This window comes from Sturnus vulgaris, chromosome 3, assembly GCF_052056855.1.
Source record: "Sturnus vulgaris isolate bStuVul1 chromosome 3, bStuVul1.hap1, whole genome shotgun sequence".
Taxonomy (NCBI): domain Eukaryota; kingdom Metazoa; phylum Chordata; class Aves; order Passeriformes; family Sturnidae; genus Sturnus; species Sturnus vulgaris.
Window position 1 is genome coordinate 98,829,546 of NC_142245.1, and position 19,480 is coordinate 98,849,025.

Consider the following 19,480-nt stretch of genomic DNA (forward strand, 5'->3'; position numbering starts at 1 on the left):
GAGAGAAGCCGAGCCGAGCCGAGCGAAGCCGAGCCGCGCCGAGCCGAGCCGCGCCGAGCCGCGCCGAGCCGAGCCGAGCCGAGCCGAGCCGAGCCGAGCCGAGCCGAGCCGAGCCGAGCCGAGCCGAGCCGAGCCGAGCCATGCAGCTGGCCCTGCTGGCCCGGTTGCTGTCCGTAGGGCGGGCGGTGCTGGCGGCGCTGCGAGGGCGCCTGGGCGCTCTGTGCTGGAGCCTGGCTCCCCTGTCCTTGCCCCTGTCCCTGCCCCTGCCCGGCCGGCGGGACTCGGCCCCCCAGTCACAGAGGGAGCAGGAACGGGACGACGAGCTGCCGACGCCCACCAGTGTCAATTACCACTTCACTCGGCAGTGCAACTACAAGTGCGGCTTCTGTTTCCACACGGCCAAGACCTCCTTCGTGCTGCCGCTGGAGGAGGCCAAGCGGGGGCTGGAGATGCTCAAGGAAGCAGGTGAGTCCAGGGGAGGTGGGGCCGGAGAGAACGGGGACCCCGCAGGACCAAGTGCCGTGGAAAAAGTTATTCCGGGGATGCCCCTTGTCCCGCTGCCGTGGGGCGTTGATAACATTGGGCAGGAGCAGGCGATGGGCAGCAGAGGTTCATAGCATCTTTCTTTGGTCCTTTCCTAGGAATGGAGAAAATCAATTTCTCGGGAGGAGAACCGTTTCTTCATGACAGAGGCGAATTTGTAGGCAAACTGGTCCAGTTTTGCAAGCAGGAGTTGGAGCTCCCAAGTGTCAGCATTGTTAGCAATGGCAGCCTGATCAGAAAGCAGTGGTTCGAGAAGTACGGTAAGGAGTGAGCGCTGGGCACAGCTGCACTGGCTGCGCTGGGGAGCCTCCGAGGGGCAGCCTCACCCAGGGATGGGCTTGGGGGCAAGTGGGAGATGGTTTCTTAGTGGTTCATTTATAGTAAATGCAAACCAAATGTAAATACCAGTAAAACAGTGTTGATTATATATTGTAAACATAGGCATTGTACCACAAAAACTTTTTGGCACAATGATGTAATAAAACAATAGTTCTGCCTGCCTCTGTAACGCTGGGGATACACACACACACACAGACACAAACTTCCTGTTTTGATGCTGCTGTTGATGTGGCTTTTGTGGTTGACAGGATGACTCCACAAAACTGCATTTACATGGCATTTTGTGACAGATGACAAGGAACTGAAAGTGACCAGACTCCTGACAGCTTTTAGCTGATGGACTGGATATTAATCAATTTTTAAAACTTATTTTCAGGTGAATATTTAGATATTCTGGCAATTTCATGTGATAGTTTTGATGAGGATGTCAACATTTTAATTGGCCGTCGTCAGGGAAAGAAGAACCATGTGGAAAATCTGCATAAACTGAGACAGTGGTGCCGAGAGTATGCTGTTGCTTTTAAAATAAATTCAGTCATCAACAGATTTAATGTTGAGGAAGACATGAATGAGCAGATCAAGGCACTCAACCCTGTGCGCTGGAAGGTAAGAAAGTTGTATATACCACATGTTTCTTGTTCAAAGAAAAGTAAAAATGAAGTGAAATCCTGGAGTTGTCTGAACTTCTATGGACCTGAATCTTACCTCCAGCTTAGGTTGGGGTTAGGAGCATTCTTGTCAATGTTGCATGGTGCTGAGATAGTTTCTATCTCATTCTGCACTTAAATGGAGCCCAGTAGGTCAAGAATCTTTTTTTGGTTGTGTTATGTACAAAAAATTACTCAGTGTGTGTAGATCTAGGTTGTTTTAGTATATTAAAATTTACACAGAAAGCCTTTAACATGTGAAAATATGCTATGGTGTAGAGAAAATTAGGAAAAATTACTGAACAACGATACATTAAAGTCAATATATTGTTAGCAAGATTTAAGGGTATATTAATTTTCTCCTATAGAGTTAGAGGTTAGTGTACACATATTATGATTTTTTTTCTAGAAATAAATTTTAAAATGGGTGGAGATAATGTCACATAAATATAGGTGAACTGGTGGAGTAATTTCTCATTATTTGCCTCATGGATATTGTTATACACACAGAATTACTCAGTAAAAACATAAACCCCAAAAAACCCTGTAAGTGAAATCTCAAATAGTAAGGAAAATCATAATTTATAATATTTAGAACTCTGTAATATTAATTTACAAAAAAATAAATCTGCACCATTCCCTTTGTGGAGTATTCAGTTATCACAAGTTGTCTCATTTTGGCTCCACTGACAGAAAAATTAGACATTGCTACTGAGACTGAAGTCTCTTATCCTCAAGGCAAATGAAAATATAAAGTCTTAACCAGGTGCTTTCTTTGTTCAGGTATTCCAGTGCCTGCTTATTGAAGGGGAGAACAGTGGTGAAGATGCTCTAAGAGAAGCAGAGAAATTTGTTATCAGTGATGAAGACTTTGATCGATTCCTGGATCGTCACAAAGGTGTCTCCTGTTTGGTACCTGAATCTAATCAGAAGGTAAAAATTAAACTGTCCCTTTGTAACTTTATTTTTAAATAACGCTAGAATATTTGAAAGGAACAAGAAACTTTCATGGTAATTAATACTTTCCCTATTAATAGTGGCACTTTATCAGCAACTGGTTTTGTTATGGTGGGAGCCAAGATTTTTAATTTTCTTTAAAATTTTCATTGACAACAAAGCTATTAGCAGAAGAGTAAAAACCCATTTTCCCAGTCCTTTGGACACCAGTGGGAGTACTCTTCCTGATTTGGGCACAAGATCCTGAAAATGTTCAAAGTTAATGTAAACACACTTTATAGGCTAAGTATAGTTTCCTAATAGAGATTGACTGTGATGTCACATTATGCCAGTCTCATCAAGCTACATGAATAAGACAACATCCCGACCAGCATTATATTGGATACTGAGGAACAGTACCAACCCAACTAATAGTATATTTGGGTAATCCCTCTCCACAATAAAGTTGCATTCTTAACATTTTCTGTCTGAACTCCTTTGGATTGCACATCGAGGCTCTTTATTCAGGAGAAGACTCCTTGTGCTCCTGCAGAGCCTATCAGTTAATCAGCTGCCATCCAGCTTACTTAACCATACTAAAAGACTTTGATGCCTAAGAGTGGAGCTCAGGCCATTTCCTAAATGCCTAAACATGGGATGGGGAGAGTTAGAAGACTCATCACTAGGGAAGTTTATGAACTAGGTGAAGAAATAGGAAGTTGAACCAAATTCAGGAATGCCTTAAATCTCCCATCCTGTGTTCCTTTTCCTCTCCACAGAAAAGGACTCCATTTACAGTTTACTTCTTAATGTATGTAGAGGTCAAGTGAGCAGACAGGGTTGCCTTTGCTATGATATAAAAGTGAGGCTGTGAAGTTAGCATTTAAGGCATTTGGTGGGAGGGAGCACTCATCAGAGAAAGGGTTAGCATGAGAACACAGAACTGTTTCTACTTTTTTTTTTCCTTCACAATAGAGGTCCTACAAAAAAGACTTCCCATGGTAGTTTTGGTTCCAGAAGAATGTTTCTGATTTCTGGTAAACCCGTGTGAAAGATGGACACCAAATTGATCAGATTTCTTGTTCTACACAGCAGCAAGCAGCAAGCCACCCAGAGAATTTTCAGGAGGATTTAGGAGATGCCCATTTAACTAAGCCAACCTGTCTTATTTCAGCTGTTGGCCTATTTCTTTGTGCAGACCTGAGAGCTTTTTTACCTTTGAGCTGGGAGAACACCTTTGTTTGGTGGGGTAATAATTAAGTACCCCAGTTAAAATGGTCATGTCATTTGTTTGGAAAATGGCATAATCTTTCCAGCATGTAAAATTCTAAGTTCTTCTGGTGTAGAAGTTAATAGAAAACTTGGATATTCTTAAAAACACCTTTGTCCAGTTGGGCACCCACATTTCAATTAGACCACTGGAGAGGTCATACTCCAGGAATTACTAGTTTATTCATGCATAAAGTTATTCTAGTAATTCTGTTATTTATTTCTATAAATTTCATCCAAGCTCACTGAAATAGTGGTGATACAGCAACTGTTTCAAAGATTTGTATCAGACTTTGAAAGAATAGTTGTTTGTTTTGTCCCTCCTTTTTCAGTTGAATGGAATTTTGATTTGTACATTAATTTAGTTTTTTTCTTTTGATCTGTTACAGATGAGGGATTCATACCTCATTCTGGATGAATATGTAAGTCTTTTTTTGATACGTGGTATTTGTATGCTAATATATGTATGTATACAACAGTGATAACCAGTTAATTTACTCTGCATTCTATAAAGCAATTTTACCATGTAGTACAAGGAACAGATATAATTTATTCTCATCAGACATGTTGTGAACTACAATATAGTTATGACCTAAGGAGAAGTTGCCATCAGCTTGCATGCATAATCGTTGCAACACAAATCTTAAAGTGTAGATTTTTGCAGGACATCTTTGCTTTTTTTTCTTTAGTATAAAAATACAGAACTTGCCCTGAAAGTTAAGTTTCAGAGTGCTCACTTAGTTTACATGTAACTGAAGAGCCAATGTTTAATATTCAGGAATTATGATATTGCTTTGTTTCTGCTCCTGTCATGTTTCCAACCATGAGTTTCTGAGACTTCTAAGGACTAGAGTGAACCTTTTCATGCACTTACATAGGCTTTTGAGGAATTGCAGTCCAACTTGCTTAAGTCTGTAAAAAAGTTAAGCTTTTGCAAATTGACTTTCTAACATCTTGTCATCTTATTTATCTTGCTTTGCAGATGCGTTTTCTAAACTGTAGAAATGGACGGAAAGAACCTTCCAAGTCCATCCTGGATGTTGGTGTAGAAGCAGCTATAAAATTCAGTGGATTTGATGAGAAGATGTTCCTAAGAAGAGGAGGAAAGTATGTGTGGAGTAAAGCCGATATGAAACTGGACTGGTGACTCAATATACTGAGTTAGGGTAGTGCATTCTGTAAAAATAGGTGTATTTTTATAGGTGAGTGTATACTTGTATCTAATGCGTTTAACTACACTTGGTATTTTACCCAGACTGATGTTCGTTATAACTCTATATGTGAATATGTTACGTGTTTTTTAAATGCAGATTTCATTGTGTACTATTTTCTTGAGCATGACCAAATACTTTCAGAGCTTTCACATGAACAGATCTCTGAAATAACCTTTATAGTCCATTGCACCAAGAACTTAAAGGCAAACTATTTTTATAAAATACTACATGAGTGTGCATGCCAGATAACAAACAAAAAAACACCCCAAACTCTAAATCATTCCTAACAGCTGTAATGACGGAGAAGTCAAAATTCTTATCAGAGGATGCATTCTGCCTGTTTCTCAGGGAAAGATGGGTTGCAGTTCCTGGGTAGATCACTGGAGGGCCAGCTGGCAGGCCTCTGGAAGAACCTTCTGCTTTTTTCAGGGGTAATAGAGGGTCAGAATCTAGGAATCATTAAATAATAATGTATTTAAAAGGAAATCAAGATGAAAAAATTGGCAATTTTTTTATTTTTTAAGCTTAATTGTAACAGCATGTTCTCCTCTCCTCTGTATATGGACGTGATATTTGCAAAAATGTTGGGGGATGTAATTTTCTGTGAAAACATATTTTTAGTCATGAAAAAGAATTGTATTCGTCCATCCTAAAACCTAGAGGTACATTTCACCTCATGATAACATCATATTTCACACTGGCAATGCCTTTAGTTCTAACAAATATTTACAGTGAAACATTGTTTTCATTTTATTAATATCTCTATTTTCCTTTCATCTGCAAATATTGATTTATTATTTTAAACTACTTTTGAACTGTTGGCATACAGTTCTGATGAAGATTCCTTCTCAAACTAATTAATACCACGTAGAATGACCTAACATACATCTTCTGTTGTATACTAGCTTTTTATTTGTCTAAGCCATGGAACTACAAACAGCAAAGTTCATATATCAAGCAACCTTGTTTTAAAGGTTGCTTGTCTCAGTAACTAATTAGCTTGCTGGTTACAAACCTGCAGACATTAAATGAAACTAATTTGGTTTTGTTAAAGCTGCCTTTGATTTTAAGAGCAGGTAGCAACAATATAAAATACAAAAAAAATTACAAAAAAATCCTCAAAACTTGAAAAATAATCTAATATACTGGTCTCATTCTTGTTTTTCTGGCAATCGTTATGGCTTTATAATTGAGGTTTTCAAATTTAACTAGTCCCATCCTCCCTCTGTCTGAGGGGCACAGGGATAGGCACTGCACAGAGCAGAAGTGAGACGGCGCTACTCATTCATCCTGTCCACTGAACTCCATGTCTGGACTGTCTCACACATTTAAATATTTGCAGCAGTTGGGAGCCAGCATGCATTAAATGTTCCACGTTGAGAAAATAACACATTCTTTCATCCTTTTGGAAATGCTAGTTGATTATTTAAAGAAGTTTTTGAAAGAAATGTTTTGCATTCACCTAATGCATCATCAAAGTTGAAGGGAGAAAATGCTTAAGTAGGAGCTGTTCATTCTGTGCAAAGGAAAGTGCTCCTCTGAATACACTGTGAAAATGTTTCCATTTATAATTCCTTCAGTTTCTATTTTTACTGTCCTAACTGTAAATATACTCAGTGATGCTCTTTTGTCCCTTTGTATTTTGCATTTTGCAATCACAACACTTCCTAGACAGTGACATTTCAGTATTATTTTTCTTGTATTAACACTAAGTGACATTTAAAATGTGGCCCACACACAGTAACCCCACAGTCTTTTGGAAGCTATTTCACTGACCTTGGCTGGAGTTCTCCCTGGCTCTATGGGCAGTGGAAATTTATGTAACTGGGCTTTGACTTCCCTTGCTCAAATATTAAATCTAGTCTCCTCCTCAGTACCTACATCATACTGATAGAAAAGAAGCATTTTCCTTTGCTGCTGGCTCAGTCCCAGCATGGGGAAAGATTTAATGCAATAATGTACTAAAAAAATCTACCACCCTACAGCTTCTGCAGAAAATGCCAGCTGTAGCACAGCACACATGAGGTACACACACTCCCGTTCAGATGCAGAAATCCTGTCATTCTTTGCTTTGCATTTTACCCTGTAAATGACTATTCTTTTGCTTCCTCTGTGCCTACAGAGGAAGAAACAAGAGAAAGGAGAAACAAGAAGGTGCTGAAAACGTCAAAATCCAGTAAATAATGCACACACATTTAAGATGGTTTTTGTTAGACGGTTTTACGTTCTTACCTTCTTAAAATGTTAGGGATTTCACATCACTTCTTGTTACCATACATTATTAGTAAAGTTTCTGCTCTATGTGATACTCTTACAAAGGAAATAAGAGTTGTGTACATTGTAAATGAAGAATCTTGCATTACAGTTTGAGTCATTTAAGTTAATGGACAGCTACTGGCATTTTTATATGTAAAATTTATTGTGGTGTAAATCAACAAAAATTTGGCAATAGTTGATCAATCTAGTTTATTTAAAAAAAAAATAAAAATATAAACACAGTTCATATTAGACCAAAAGTGGACTTTAGGCCTTCATTATATAGTAAGGGCTACCTTTCAGTATGGAACTAGAAAAACAAAACTGAATTCAACACGGTTACTCCCAGGCTTAGTGATTACAGATATGTTGTGATCCTGAAAAGTCAGGATTAAACTTAAGTCTTATAAGCACAGATATGCTTAATTGTATCTTTGTGTATAGTATCACAGTATTGCAGCTAAGCACGTGCTAAAGATGCTGAATTGTGAAGGAACTCATACTGCATTTTACTAACATTATACAATTGCTTCTATGTGTAAAAATGTAGAGAATGAGTGTTTGGGAGGATGACTTCTGATAAAATTGTGGGTGTACCTTGGGTAATGAGTAAAATTGTCACTTAAGATGCACTTTAGGATGCCCTCTTTTTCAGTGTGAAGGATGCTGATATATTTGAATGCTACAGATTATGAATTTTGGAATAATAGTGTCAAATTGTTCTAAGTATTTAATGAGTGTATTGCACCTTTCAGTAAATGTTTCTATTTTCCTAAGCTTGTCTGTATTTTTTTTTTCTGTAATATAAGCCATACTAGCAGAATGTGTGGCTGCATTCACAAGAGATCTGTAATTCTGAATGCATTCAGTCTGTATGTAGCGGGGGGGCTGCTTGTACGATGCCAAGGGCAGCATCTAGGCCGAAATGGAGAACAATGATGGTGATTCTCCTCGTGCTGAAAGGCACTTGTTACAAGCCTGAGTGGACTGGTCTGTGCTGGGAGAAGACAGTTCAAATACCTTGTGCTGTTCGGATGACAGCCGACACGAAAAGCACAGCTATCCATAAATATCCGAGGACAAAAATAAGATTATCTTCTGTTATGGTAAGTAAGAGAGAAAAGCCAGTCTATTTAGAAGACTGAAGACAAATAGCTTCTCAAGATCATCTTACATCTTCAGGCTCGGTGTAAACTCCTGGACTAGACAACCCCAAATCGAGCTTTTCACAGTATTTGGCTGTGTGTGAGAGGATGCTTAGCTTTTCACCCCGCTTTGCCATTCCCCCTGCATATTGCAGTGTGTGAGGGTGCCCGGCAGCAGTGCCGCAGTGAGATGCCGTGTGCCCCGTGCCCGGGGCTGCTGTGCTGTGTGTGCCATCCCGGGGTGGGTGCTGTGTATGTCACCCCAGGGTGGCTGCTGTGCTGTGTGTGCCACCCCGGGGTGAGTGCTGTGTGTGCCACCCCGGGGTGGATGCTGAACTGTGTGTGCCATTCCAGGGCTGCTGGGCTATCTGTGCCAACCCAGGGTGGCTGTGCCGTGTGTGTCACCCCGGGGTGGCTGCTGGGCTGTGTCACCCACACAGCGGGGCCGAGCTGTGCCGGATGAATGCGGCACACAGCAGATCCCGTTCGCCTCCCGCTCAGTACGAGCTCAGTACGCCCGCTGCGGCTCCTGCCCTTCCTCCTGTCAGCCTCTGCCGCCCACAGACACCAACAACAGCGAGGCTCCAACAGCTCCCGCAGAACAGCAGTGCCCGTCATGGTTTCCGTGCCTTCCCCTCCTTCCTTCCCAGGCAGGCAGGACAAACCCCCGCCTCCCCTGCACAACCAGCCCCGTTGTTCTCTCTGCCGCTGACGGACCTGCTGCGCCCGGCCCATCACGTTCAGGCAACCCGAGGTGCTATTGCTTCAAGCAGATGAGAAGCCCCAGAGTAAAACCGGCGGCTCGGCTGGGCTCAGCACGCCCGGGCCGGCGGCGCTGCCAAGCGGGAAATCCCGGGATCCCCGCGCCCGCGGGCCGGGAGCCGCCTCCCGACGCCGCCAGGGGGCGCCGCTGTGCCTGGCGCGGCGCGGCCGCTTCAAAGTGGGCGGTGGCGCGAGCGCGGCCGTTAATGGCGCCCGCCCGCCGCGGGCGCGCCCGCCCCCGCCCTCGCCCGCCCTCACCCCACCCTCCTCCTCCCCCGTCTGAGAAAAGACCGGGAGCAGCGCCCGCCGCGCACACTCCGGCTCCGCGGGGGGTGGAAACCATGGCTGGGGCGGCGGCGTCCTGCCGCGGCTCCGCGGGATAGCGCGGGACAGCGCCGCTGGCCGCCCCGCGCCGGCCGCGCTGCAGCAGAGCGGCACGGTAAGGCGGCGGGAGCGGGGGCGCCTCCCAGGGCGGGGGGGGCAGCGGGAGGGCGGCGCCGGAGCGCGGAGCGCCCACGACCCCTTTACGTGCAGGGCTGTGCCCCTTCGGGCGCTCCCTGCGGCGCGGTGTCCGTGTCGCTGCTGCCCGCCGGAGCCCCCGGCCGGCAGCGCTGAGTGGGGAGCGGTGCCTGGCTGCGGGGAGGGCACGGCGGAGCGCAGCTGCCGGCGGGAAGCGCTGCCGCCGGCGGAGCGCCGCGGTGGGGACGTACTGACAGCGGCACCTCGGCCTCGTGTGTGCTCTGTCTTGGGGCTTCTGTAAACGAGCGAGAACGCCTCTGAAGATCCCAGTGCCCTGGAGTGCAGTAGCCATTGTTCGGGAAGGGGGAGATAATGAATACAGGGGTCTGTGGAGTGCCACCCCCAGCCCGTGTGCTCAGTACGAGCGGAGCGTGCAGCCTGCGGAGAAACCGGATCGTTTGGGTTGCAGGGGTGGAAGAAGTAAGGAGCAAGGCTCGTGTTTTCCTTCCCTGAGCTGTGATGTTACCGCTGACTTTTTTTGAGCTGTTGGAAGAACCCGTAGGTACGATAATGAGGTTGTCCCCCTCAGCCGCTGGATCAAGGGTATCTTGTTCCTAAACAGATCAGGCCCTGCATCATGTGTTTATTGCTTCTATAGACCTGGAACAGGGAGTGTCAGCGGGGCAGGCTGGTGGAAGAAGATACCAGCTGTTTGAATTTTTGCTGTATTCTTGGAAATACTATCACTTCTGCCCTGGAACATAATATTCCTGTTCTGCAACCACCATAAACGATGATTTATAAATAGATCCATTTGTTTATATTGCTCCCCGTGTAGCCAAACAACTGTTTACATTGGGAAATGGATTGCTTCATTTCACATTAGCTTATCAGTGCTGGTCCAGGAATGGCTAAGCTGAAGTTACATGATCTTGGGCAGAGTGCTACTAGAGAGATTACATCAGTAGTTTAAACTTCTGGTGGCTGGCCTGTCTGCTTGTGTGTGCTTCCCTCACAGGCATCAGAGGCAAGTGAAGGGGTGATTGAGGAGGTAAGAGAGTGTGTGGAGTTGTAGTACGGTGAGGGGAGATTTGTACCTTTAATGGAAATGTTTTAGTGGGACTTTACAGAGTGAGAAAACTTTATTTTTTCTTGGCAACGAGGTATCAGGGTGTCCTGACATGAGGTTTGTTAAACCCAAGAGAAGCCAGTTCAAGTGAGAAGAGTGGTGGTAGGAGGGAAAAATAGTTCCTTTTGTTTAGGAGAGCCTTGGAAAAGACGGGATTCCCCCCCCCCCACTATCCTTGCCCCCCGGGATGAAGTTTTATTTCTTTACACCCCCTCCCCTTTCCCTGGCTATCATGTCTCATTATCATTATCCTCTTGTGCAATCTGTATATTATTAGGGGAAGAAACCATCTGTGATGAAAATAATACTACAATGATGGGTGTTTCAATTTGATATAACTACTTGGAATAAGCTAGCCTTGAAGTAAAAGAGAGGGTTGATTTCCCCCTCATATCTAAATCATTGTGATTCGTATCTTAGCAGCTGCTAGATCAAATCATGTGTTTGTTGTCTGCAGTTATTGTAGATTTTTGCTCTTGAAGCACACTATTAAAAGTATGACTTATAGACCGAGTTTTTTGCCTAATTCAGTATTTTAAGGTAATAATTTGTGAGGGGGAAAAAGACTGTTTAGCTGGTTAACTTTTTTGGTTTTCAGTGTGGATTTTTTTTTCCCCCAATACTACATTCCAAGTATTTGTCAGATTCATGTGGGTTTTTTTTTTTCAACTTCTGACAAGTTTTCTTTCAGTTAAGCCAAAGGACAAAGCTGCTGTCTTAAACATGAGTTTTGGCTGCAGTGTCATACAGTGGGTATGAATGGCTTCAGTGTATCTGCTGTATTTACAAGAATGCTCTCATAGGCTGGCAGAAAACTCTTATTTGCCCTCCCAGTGCTGATTCAGGGAAAAATAATGGCTCTGATCATCCTGCAGCCTGGTCAGTGAGCACAGTCCTTTTCTCTCCTAGAGATCTGAATCTGTTGTACTTAGCACCATATTTCCTGTGGATTAGTATCAATAGTTAGGCAGATGAGTTAGTAGACTGTGATTTGATTAGAAGACTTGCTTTTCATTGTGCTCCTTTTTACATCTTGAGTTACAAAAAGGAAATGGAAAATAATTAGAAATTAACCCACCACTCATTTTGAATGGTAGTGTGATTCTGCTGTGTCTAACTTAGGCTGTGGTCAGCTGTTCTTTTTATAAGGCAAGATCTTTTTCTATATTGCTTTGCAGAAACAAAGCATAAAATTCATCTTTCCCTGACCTTTTGAAGGAGATCAGACAAAAAAATCATAATGATAATGTCTATTTTTCACTTCTGATAGCTGGGAGGAGCTGTTGAAAATACACTTGCTCTACTTGCTGCAAAGTGATAGGAATGTTTTTTGTATTTCCTAATCAACTGGGATCAGAAATGTTTACAGTTTTTCTGCATATGCAGTCATGAATTCTGGAGCTGGCAGTGGATTTTCAAATCGCTTGATTGTTTGCTGATGGTGCCACTTATAGTGGTAACACCATTAACTGTCTTTTCTCAAAATAGCTGAAGAAAATGAGGAACAGAGAAAGTGAATCAGTATGTCTGGTAACTTTTTATTTACTGTGAAGGCAGAATATCTTGTCAGATGGTTCTAGTCTTGGCATGACTATATTATTTCCATATTACAGCAGCATTTTCACCTTTTCATTTGAAGAATATCAAGTGAATGGTAGTTTGTTGCATTGAAACGCCTTGCTGTTATCCTCCAGGTATCAGTATGACAGTTTAATACAACTTCATCCCATTTATATTGAATGGAAATTACTTGTGTTTGAAAAAATGCACTAAAGCTTAAATACAAACTTTTTCTTCTTCATGACGTTCAATGGATCATCTGAAATACTTCAGGATATGGATGGGTCTTGCAGGTTGTCTGGAAAATAAAGTTCTAACTTACCAGGTTCAGGTGTAATTTTTTTCATTACATACAAATGTTCAACTTTGTTTGCACTGATCACCGCTTTGATTGCGAGCAGCCAGATTCCATAGTTTTGGAGTCTTTATTCTTGAATTTCACTTGAAAATTTTACTGACTGTTCTGTTTCTGGAGTATTTGGGTTATTTCCTGTAACCATAAAACTCCTGTATGAACTACAAGCTATGAAAGCTGTCACTATCGTTCTTGGAGACAGTTTCAGCTGTCCAGCCTTTGTGTCAACTCTACTCTCTAATAAATAGATGATGTATAGGATAAGAATTGTATACTGTTCTATGTGTTCAATCCTTGCAGAGGACTTTTATATTTAGCCAGGAATATGAAAATGAATTAGAAAAATATATTGAGGCAAAAATCCATTATTGTCTGGTACATGATCAGCTTCTTCCTGTGCTTACTATTTCTGTCATTGCTGTTCAGCAGTTGATTTGCTTCATGTTTGATTGTTGATGAGGATCTGTGTGAGGATTTTATAATCTCACAGATATTAATTTCCTTCTGCTTATACTTTATGTATATATATATATACACAACATTTTATGCAATGTGTGTATATAAATACGTTTTTTTACTTTTTGTTTCTCTAAACAGCATCCGATGGGGGCAGGTCTGACAGAAGCATCAGACAGAATCATGGTTGCATTCTGTCCTCCTGCACAATGTTTTCAGTCAGGGCTGCCTCCCTGGGTGACCACACAGGATGGCCTGTGGTGATATGGTGTTCCTTGCCCAAATGCCCCCTCCCTGGGGTGACAGGAGGGGTGTTGCTGCATTCCATAAAGCAACTGTATTTTTCTGGACCTGATGCTTCAGACAGTGTTCTCTTAGGAGGAAAATGAATGTTTTTTAAGTTTGGGTTTCCTTCTATTACTACTTAAGGGAAACAGTTTTCCCTTCATCTCTCTATTCCTGTATTAAGAAATACATCCATCCAGACAGAATGGGAGCAATGCTCTGCGACTTGTGTGGTCAGGCTCATGTCTCCAGTGCAGTCTTGTAACAGAAACTGCAAGTTCAAGACTAAGCTACGTGCAGTTAGCTTGGTTTTCTGAGAAAATAGAGGTTGTGTGCAACTCTCTGTAAACGTTTGACTTTCACTCTTACTCTTAATTTCTAAACCTTTTGAGCAATTCCAGTTGCATTTGTGAGACAATGGTAGCTTGGCTCCAATAAACCTACACCTTTTCTGGCAGTAGGTAGCCTCAGCAGATGGAAAGATGCCTGCTTGAAGGACACATTGAAGTCTGAACTCTTTCTGCAACTTTGACACACCTTCCTAGGAAACTAGGCTTTACTGGCTCAGTTGCTTAGAAATTAGCTTACACTGGGTTCTTATTTTTTGACAGTTTAAAATTTTTCTGTTCCTTAATTTCAGACTATTTTTACAACAGTTTTGAATATGAAGTGTTTAGTCTTTAGCCCCAAGTAGCGTTATAGTATGGCAAAAAGTGCATGATGAGAAAGGGAAGATTCATTGGTTTTTGAAAGCTTTTATTTTATTATTGTTCTTCATATGTGTCCTGCTTATGTGAATTCCTGTTTGTTAAACTATTTTAACTCTTGTCTTTTAGTAATTTTGCTTTGTAATAGCAGCTCTTTAGATACACGTAAACTTTATTTGTAGTTGTATTGTATAAAGTTTGTTCCCAACAAGACTTAATAGGATGCAAACTGAAACAGTTCAGTCTTATTTCTGTATTTCTCCTCAGTTTTTGTTTTCTGTAAACAGACTCTGTGTGAACCTTTCAGTTAGCTGATCACTTTTGCACACCACTATCTGTTGAATACATCTTGTGGTCTTTGTTTGTCTTGTCATGCTGACTTGATTAATGTTGTACCATCATCTTCCTTCATGAATAATGTATTTCCTGTCATACAGTTGGAGCCTAGAGGAGAAAACACCTACACCTACTTTCTTAGATTAATTATGCATTACTTTTACCTTTGATGTGTACTGTCTGTTCTTTTGTGCAAAAAGTGCTGACCAAAATATACATTTTGAGGGTGTATAAGGTATGTTAGATTTGTGGAAAGGCAGACCATATTTAAATTTTAAAAAAACCTACCAAACAAAGTCCTAACTTTTATTAGAGCTTTCCGGTGTTTTTCTTTGTACTTCTGGTATTTGACATATTTTGAAGGGTTTACTGGTGATTTCTCTTTACTTCAAATCACCAGGTTTTGCTGGTGTTAGTTACTGTTTCTTAGTTGTGTGTGTGTCTAGCTTTCTATCAAAGATGTGACAGTATTCATTAGATCTCACTGTCGCTGGAAAGCTGTGAGAGGTAGGATAACCACAGTCACAGCTGTAGGATGCACGTGCCAGCTCGAATGGGCTGTTGATGGTTATTCCGTCTTGTTGTTTGGTGTCGTTGATCCTCAGAACCACACTTGGAGCCTGCTGGGCTCTGGTTTGCTCCAAACACCAAGCTGAGGTTGTAAGCTTTGTGCTCAGGTAAAACGGAGCAGTCGTCTCTTCCTGTTAAGCACTGAGAAGTGAAACCGATGCAGGTTAAGCACAACATGGTGGTGAACCTCGTAGTTGCTACAGGAGCTCAAGTCAACCATTTATTAAGGGTGCAGTATGTATTATCTGTAGTTCTGATGGTAAGCACTTAAAAACCTTCAAAGTTTATGGATGCTCATCCATCATATGCACCTGCAGAGTGTAACTTTATCTCAAGGCTACAAGCTTGTTTGTTTCTCTTTAGCATGTGATATGACAGTCCCTGGCCTTGGGGAAGGTTGTGCTGGAAGAATTGGTGCTGTGTGAAGCTTGCTCGAAGCAGTGCTGCTGACCCTGGCACCTCTCTATGCTGTTGTTGGCTCTGCTCTGTGTGTTTGGTTGTGCCCTGTTCTTTGGATCCTTGTGGCTCTGAGGGAGCCATTCTCTGCAGTGTGAGTTCATCCTTCTCTCCACTGTAGTTTTTCACCTCTGCTGCTTGTTGAAGCATACAGCTTGGCTCCATCAAACTACTGCTGTCACTGGGCATCAGCTGTGGTGGTGTTCACAATATGTAACCTCATGTCACCCTTTCTTGCATGATGTGATGTCCCACTGGAGCAGCAGCATTGGCCGTTTGCTTTGCATGGATTTATGTCTGAAAATCCATTCAAAGGTTTTACCATTGGCTTTTATTGAGGGTGAAACAATAGTTCTTAGTGGTTTTACTGTCTTAACCCCTTTGCATCTGTAGAATAACTTAGGAGTGTGATGAGCCACTTCTCTGTCTTCTATTCTCTTTTGTTCTAGCTTGCCATTGGCTTAAAAATAAAATCTCACTTCGGAGGGAGCAGCAGGGTAATTCTAACTTCAGTTCATGTTACATATTTAGTCAAAAATCAAGGTACAACAAATTCATAGACAACTCATGAATCCAAAGAATGTGATAGTCTTTTTAGCAAACTGTCAGTTAGTGCTAAATATTTGCATCAGTCACATCACATTTCCATTAGCTGCTTAGAAAGCTGAAGTTCACAGATTTGAATGAAATATCATTTGTGTTCCCTGCTTTTCAATTTAGACTACTGCGGTGAAGCTTTCTTATAGTTACAGATAAATGTATTTTCAGGGGCTGCTCTTTCTTGGAAAGTTTACTGTTTTGCTCTGTCTTCTCTGAAAGGTCTGCATGGGGTTTTTTGGAGTTTCTTTGGTTTGATTTTGTTTGGGATTTTGCTTTTGGATGGGATGATTCACCACAGCTGCCAATATAAGGAAGAGTCAAACTATTGTGCCCCTTCATTGTTCTAATAATAGTGATGTACCATTTTGCTGGCTGGCAACACTGCTGCTAGTGGCAGTTTCGGGAGGGATTGCTGCAAGGGCAGTGAGGATCTCTGCTTTTTCCCTTTTGCCTTAAGTATCTTCTGCAGCTTCATTTTTTACCCCATTAGACTGAACCCATCCTTTTCATTGAAATAACAGTGTATTTTCACTCTGCTATCAACAAATTCTGATCATGAACTATGGAAGGGCAAAGATGGTGCTATTTTTGGAGGGGAATAAAAAAACCCACAAAAACCCCTTCAAAACAAAACAGTTTTTGTGCTTTGCTGGACAGGATGTTACTAAAACTGTAACCTGGAGAGTTCCAGGGTAAAACAATATATGCACATAAGGATGTCCTATCAAAATCACCTCAACTAATGTGAAAATCCACTTGTTTTCTCAATACCAAGGGAGTTTGTGTTTTTGCCTTAACGAGGGACTTATCCAGCCCTACTGGTTATGAAGAATTTGCACTATCTGGAGCTTTACAGGAAAGAGAGTGTCTCGGTTTGAAAGACAGGTATTTTGCTAAGGAAAGGCAAGAACCCCTTTCCTGAGATGCAGAGTGCAACCCCTTCCCTTCTAATTATTATAGTTTCAAATCGGAGGCTTTCAGGTAGAAGATATGGGGATAGCAATAACAGTTCTTTACTGATATCTAACAAGGCAAAACAGCAGAAACAACAATAGCTATAAAAATTGACAACAAACCAGAGCAGTGTAGCTCAGTTCCAGCCCCTTTGGCCAAGGCCCTGTCCCTGCGCTCAGTTCCCGGTGCTGTGGGCAGGGCAGGCCCCGCGCAGCTGAAGGCGCTGGGTGATGGCGGCAGCGCCCAGGGCTGAGAGGGATGGAGGAGCCGCTCCCCCCTCACGGTGTCGGTCGTGGTGCTCGGCAGTGTCCGGAGGTCGTAGGATGAAGTGGGAGAGCAGCAGAGCGATGTTCGACGGCAGGGAACGTGGATCTCGGCGCTGGGATGGCGGGGAAGATGCTGGATGGGAGCACGGGCCGTCCTCCTTTCACTCCACGAGCCAAGCGAGAGCAAGAGCCCAGACCCCTGTCCCACCTTTCCTTGTCCGGTGTCCCCCTATCCCCCACCCCCCTTCGAGAGAAAACTTGCTGCTAAGGTGTAGCCACAAATACTTAGCATAACAATGGGAAAAATTCAACCCCCAACAGAGAGGAAATCATTCTCTTAAAACATAATATCTTTAGAGTCAAAGAGACTTAAAGCAAACCAAATTAAATTAATGACAGTATGTATCTGAGCTCTTCAAAATTGCTGGAAGGCTGCAGTGGGTTAGTATGTGACCATCAGCAAATGGGTCATCCTAGAAATGTGTAGGAAATGCTCTTTGTGGGAGCTGTAGACCTGAGTTTAGGTACTTCATATTAGCTAAGGTCTTTGTGTTTGCTATCCAACTGTTTCAGTGCTTGAGTAGGAGAAAATCAGAGTTTACTGAATGGGATTGTTCTCAGACATTCATCAGGCTTTGATTTTTTTACTTCAGTGAAAAATTGTAGAACTTCGCTACCTGAAAACAGTTAATGTTGTAACAACAAAATAAAGAATAATTTTAAAGACTTGTGTTCCTATTTTATGCAGACACTTCATTTTTGAATATGTGCATCAGATAAAGCATATCATGTTTTAATGCATTTATTGAATGCTTAAAAGGGCTTTGTAACAGACCTTCTGTGATTGCATCATTATGTTCTTAGGGCGTCTAAGTGCCAAATTGACTTTCTCCTTAATTAAGATGACTCCTGACATTTAAAACGATTACATACCTACAGTGATGGAAAGTCTGCAGGGATCAGAAAAGATTCTCTCATTTAGCAGAAAACTTTTTTTCCTGAATATACTGTTTCCATATTTCTTTAAAACAAGTTACTTTTCATAATAATAATACAAAAAGCCTCCTCCAGTTTCTTCTGCTACATATTCTTCTTCCTACTCAGCAGCCATTCAGTACATGGAAATAAGGAAATGAGGCTATTTTGAAACAGGGATACTTTGCATAAATTATTTCCAAAAATATTTGCTAGATTTGAATGTTGACATTATCTTTGGATGTTAACAGTTAAGGAGTACAATGAAACTGTCAAAGAAAAAAAACAGGAACTCTTCAGAAAACAATGTAAATACAGTGGTTTTCCTGTCAATTCAGTATACTTTTGTAGACGTCATCTATTCCAGGGAAGTACCACATATGCAAAGTATCCAGATACAAAGAGTAGCTTTGGGGCAGTCCCAAAATGAACAAACGTTGAGCATCTGATGGTACAACTTAAGCTGTATGAACTCTTAATGTGTGAAGGCTTCATGTGCCCACAATGAGCAGTGCTGTGTGATGGGAAAGATGTGAGTTATTCTAGAATCCTCTCAGAGGGTTGTCTGGTGTTAGCCATGGAGGCAGCCAGGTTGAGTGGGCCTTTGGCCACTGTGATGTTGTGAATTGCAGCACTGCGTGCCTTGTCATAAATGAGCACACAGGGAAGGGATTGTATGCTCTGTATGTGGAGCTGTATTTTCCTTCATGACAATTCCTGTTTGGATCTTTTCCCTCTTTTCACACGCTGTCCCTGTATTCTCCTATGTGTGGTTAGTTGAATTCGTTTTGAGTCTCCATGGGAAACTTGAGGCAGAAAACGGAAGACAATTTGTATATGTAATTCCCTTTTCCATCCAAGAGCCATAGTCCTCTCTTAACTGATAGAGTACCTTTGGGTAGTCTGATATGGCACAAGATATAGAAGAGTACTGATAGTCACCTTGAGACAGCTCTCATCCAGCAGGCATAGGGAGACTATCCTCAGAAGTTCCAGGGTTACAGGGAGCATATGCTTTGGGATGATGCCATTATATTAATTTCTTCTTGCCTCCTGTTTTGCCTTTATTTTGGCTGTGCAGCTCACTGCCATTTGCAGTGATGGAGCCATTGCCAAGTCAGTCCGTCTGGCTTAGCCTGTGCAGGATGCAGTTGTACCTCAGTTCACATCTGTGCCTCTTTGTATGTTGCGTGGCCACTTGGAAGCGTGAAAGGAGTTGCCTGGTGTGTTTCTCTTCACCCAGCCCATCTCCTGTAGGGGT

At 42.3% G+C, this 19,480-nt stretch overlaps 2 protein-coding genes across 5 annotated transcripts in view; both read left to right on the top strand.

The window, feature by feature from the left end:
- Positions 1-7,980, top strand: RSAD2 (radical S-adenosyl methionine domain containing 2). Its single transcript, XM_014883729.2, has 6 exons — positions 1-465; positions 642-803; positions 1,259-1,488; positions 2,313-2,462; positions 4,124-4,156; positions 4,717-7,980. The coding sequence occupies exons 1-6, from the start codon at positions 141-143 to the stop codon at positions 4,879-4,881; spliced, it is 1,065 nt and encodes a 354-aa protein (XP_014739215.2). The 5' UTR covers positions 1-140; the 3' UTR covers positions 4,882-7,980.
- A 1,420-nt stretch (positions 7,981-9,400) lies between these two features.
- RNF144A (ring finger protein 144A) overlaps positions 9,401-19,480 on the top strand; it is a 59,656-nt gene continuing 49,576 nt past the window's right edge. For 3 of the 4 annotated variants that reach the window (XM_014883720.2, XM_014883721.2, XM_088162381.1), the window contains exon 1: positions 9,401-9,550. The gene's annotated coding sequence lies outside the window, so the exon portion shown is untranslated. The remainder of the gene's footprint in view (positions 9,551-19,480) is intronic. The other variant, XM_088162382.1, reaches the window with a different exon arrangement.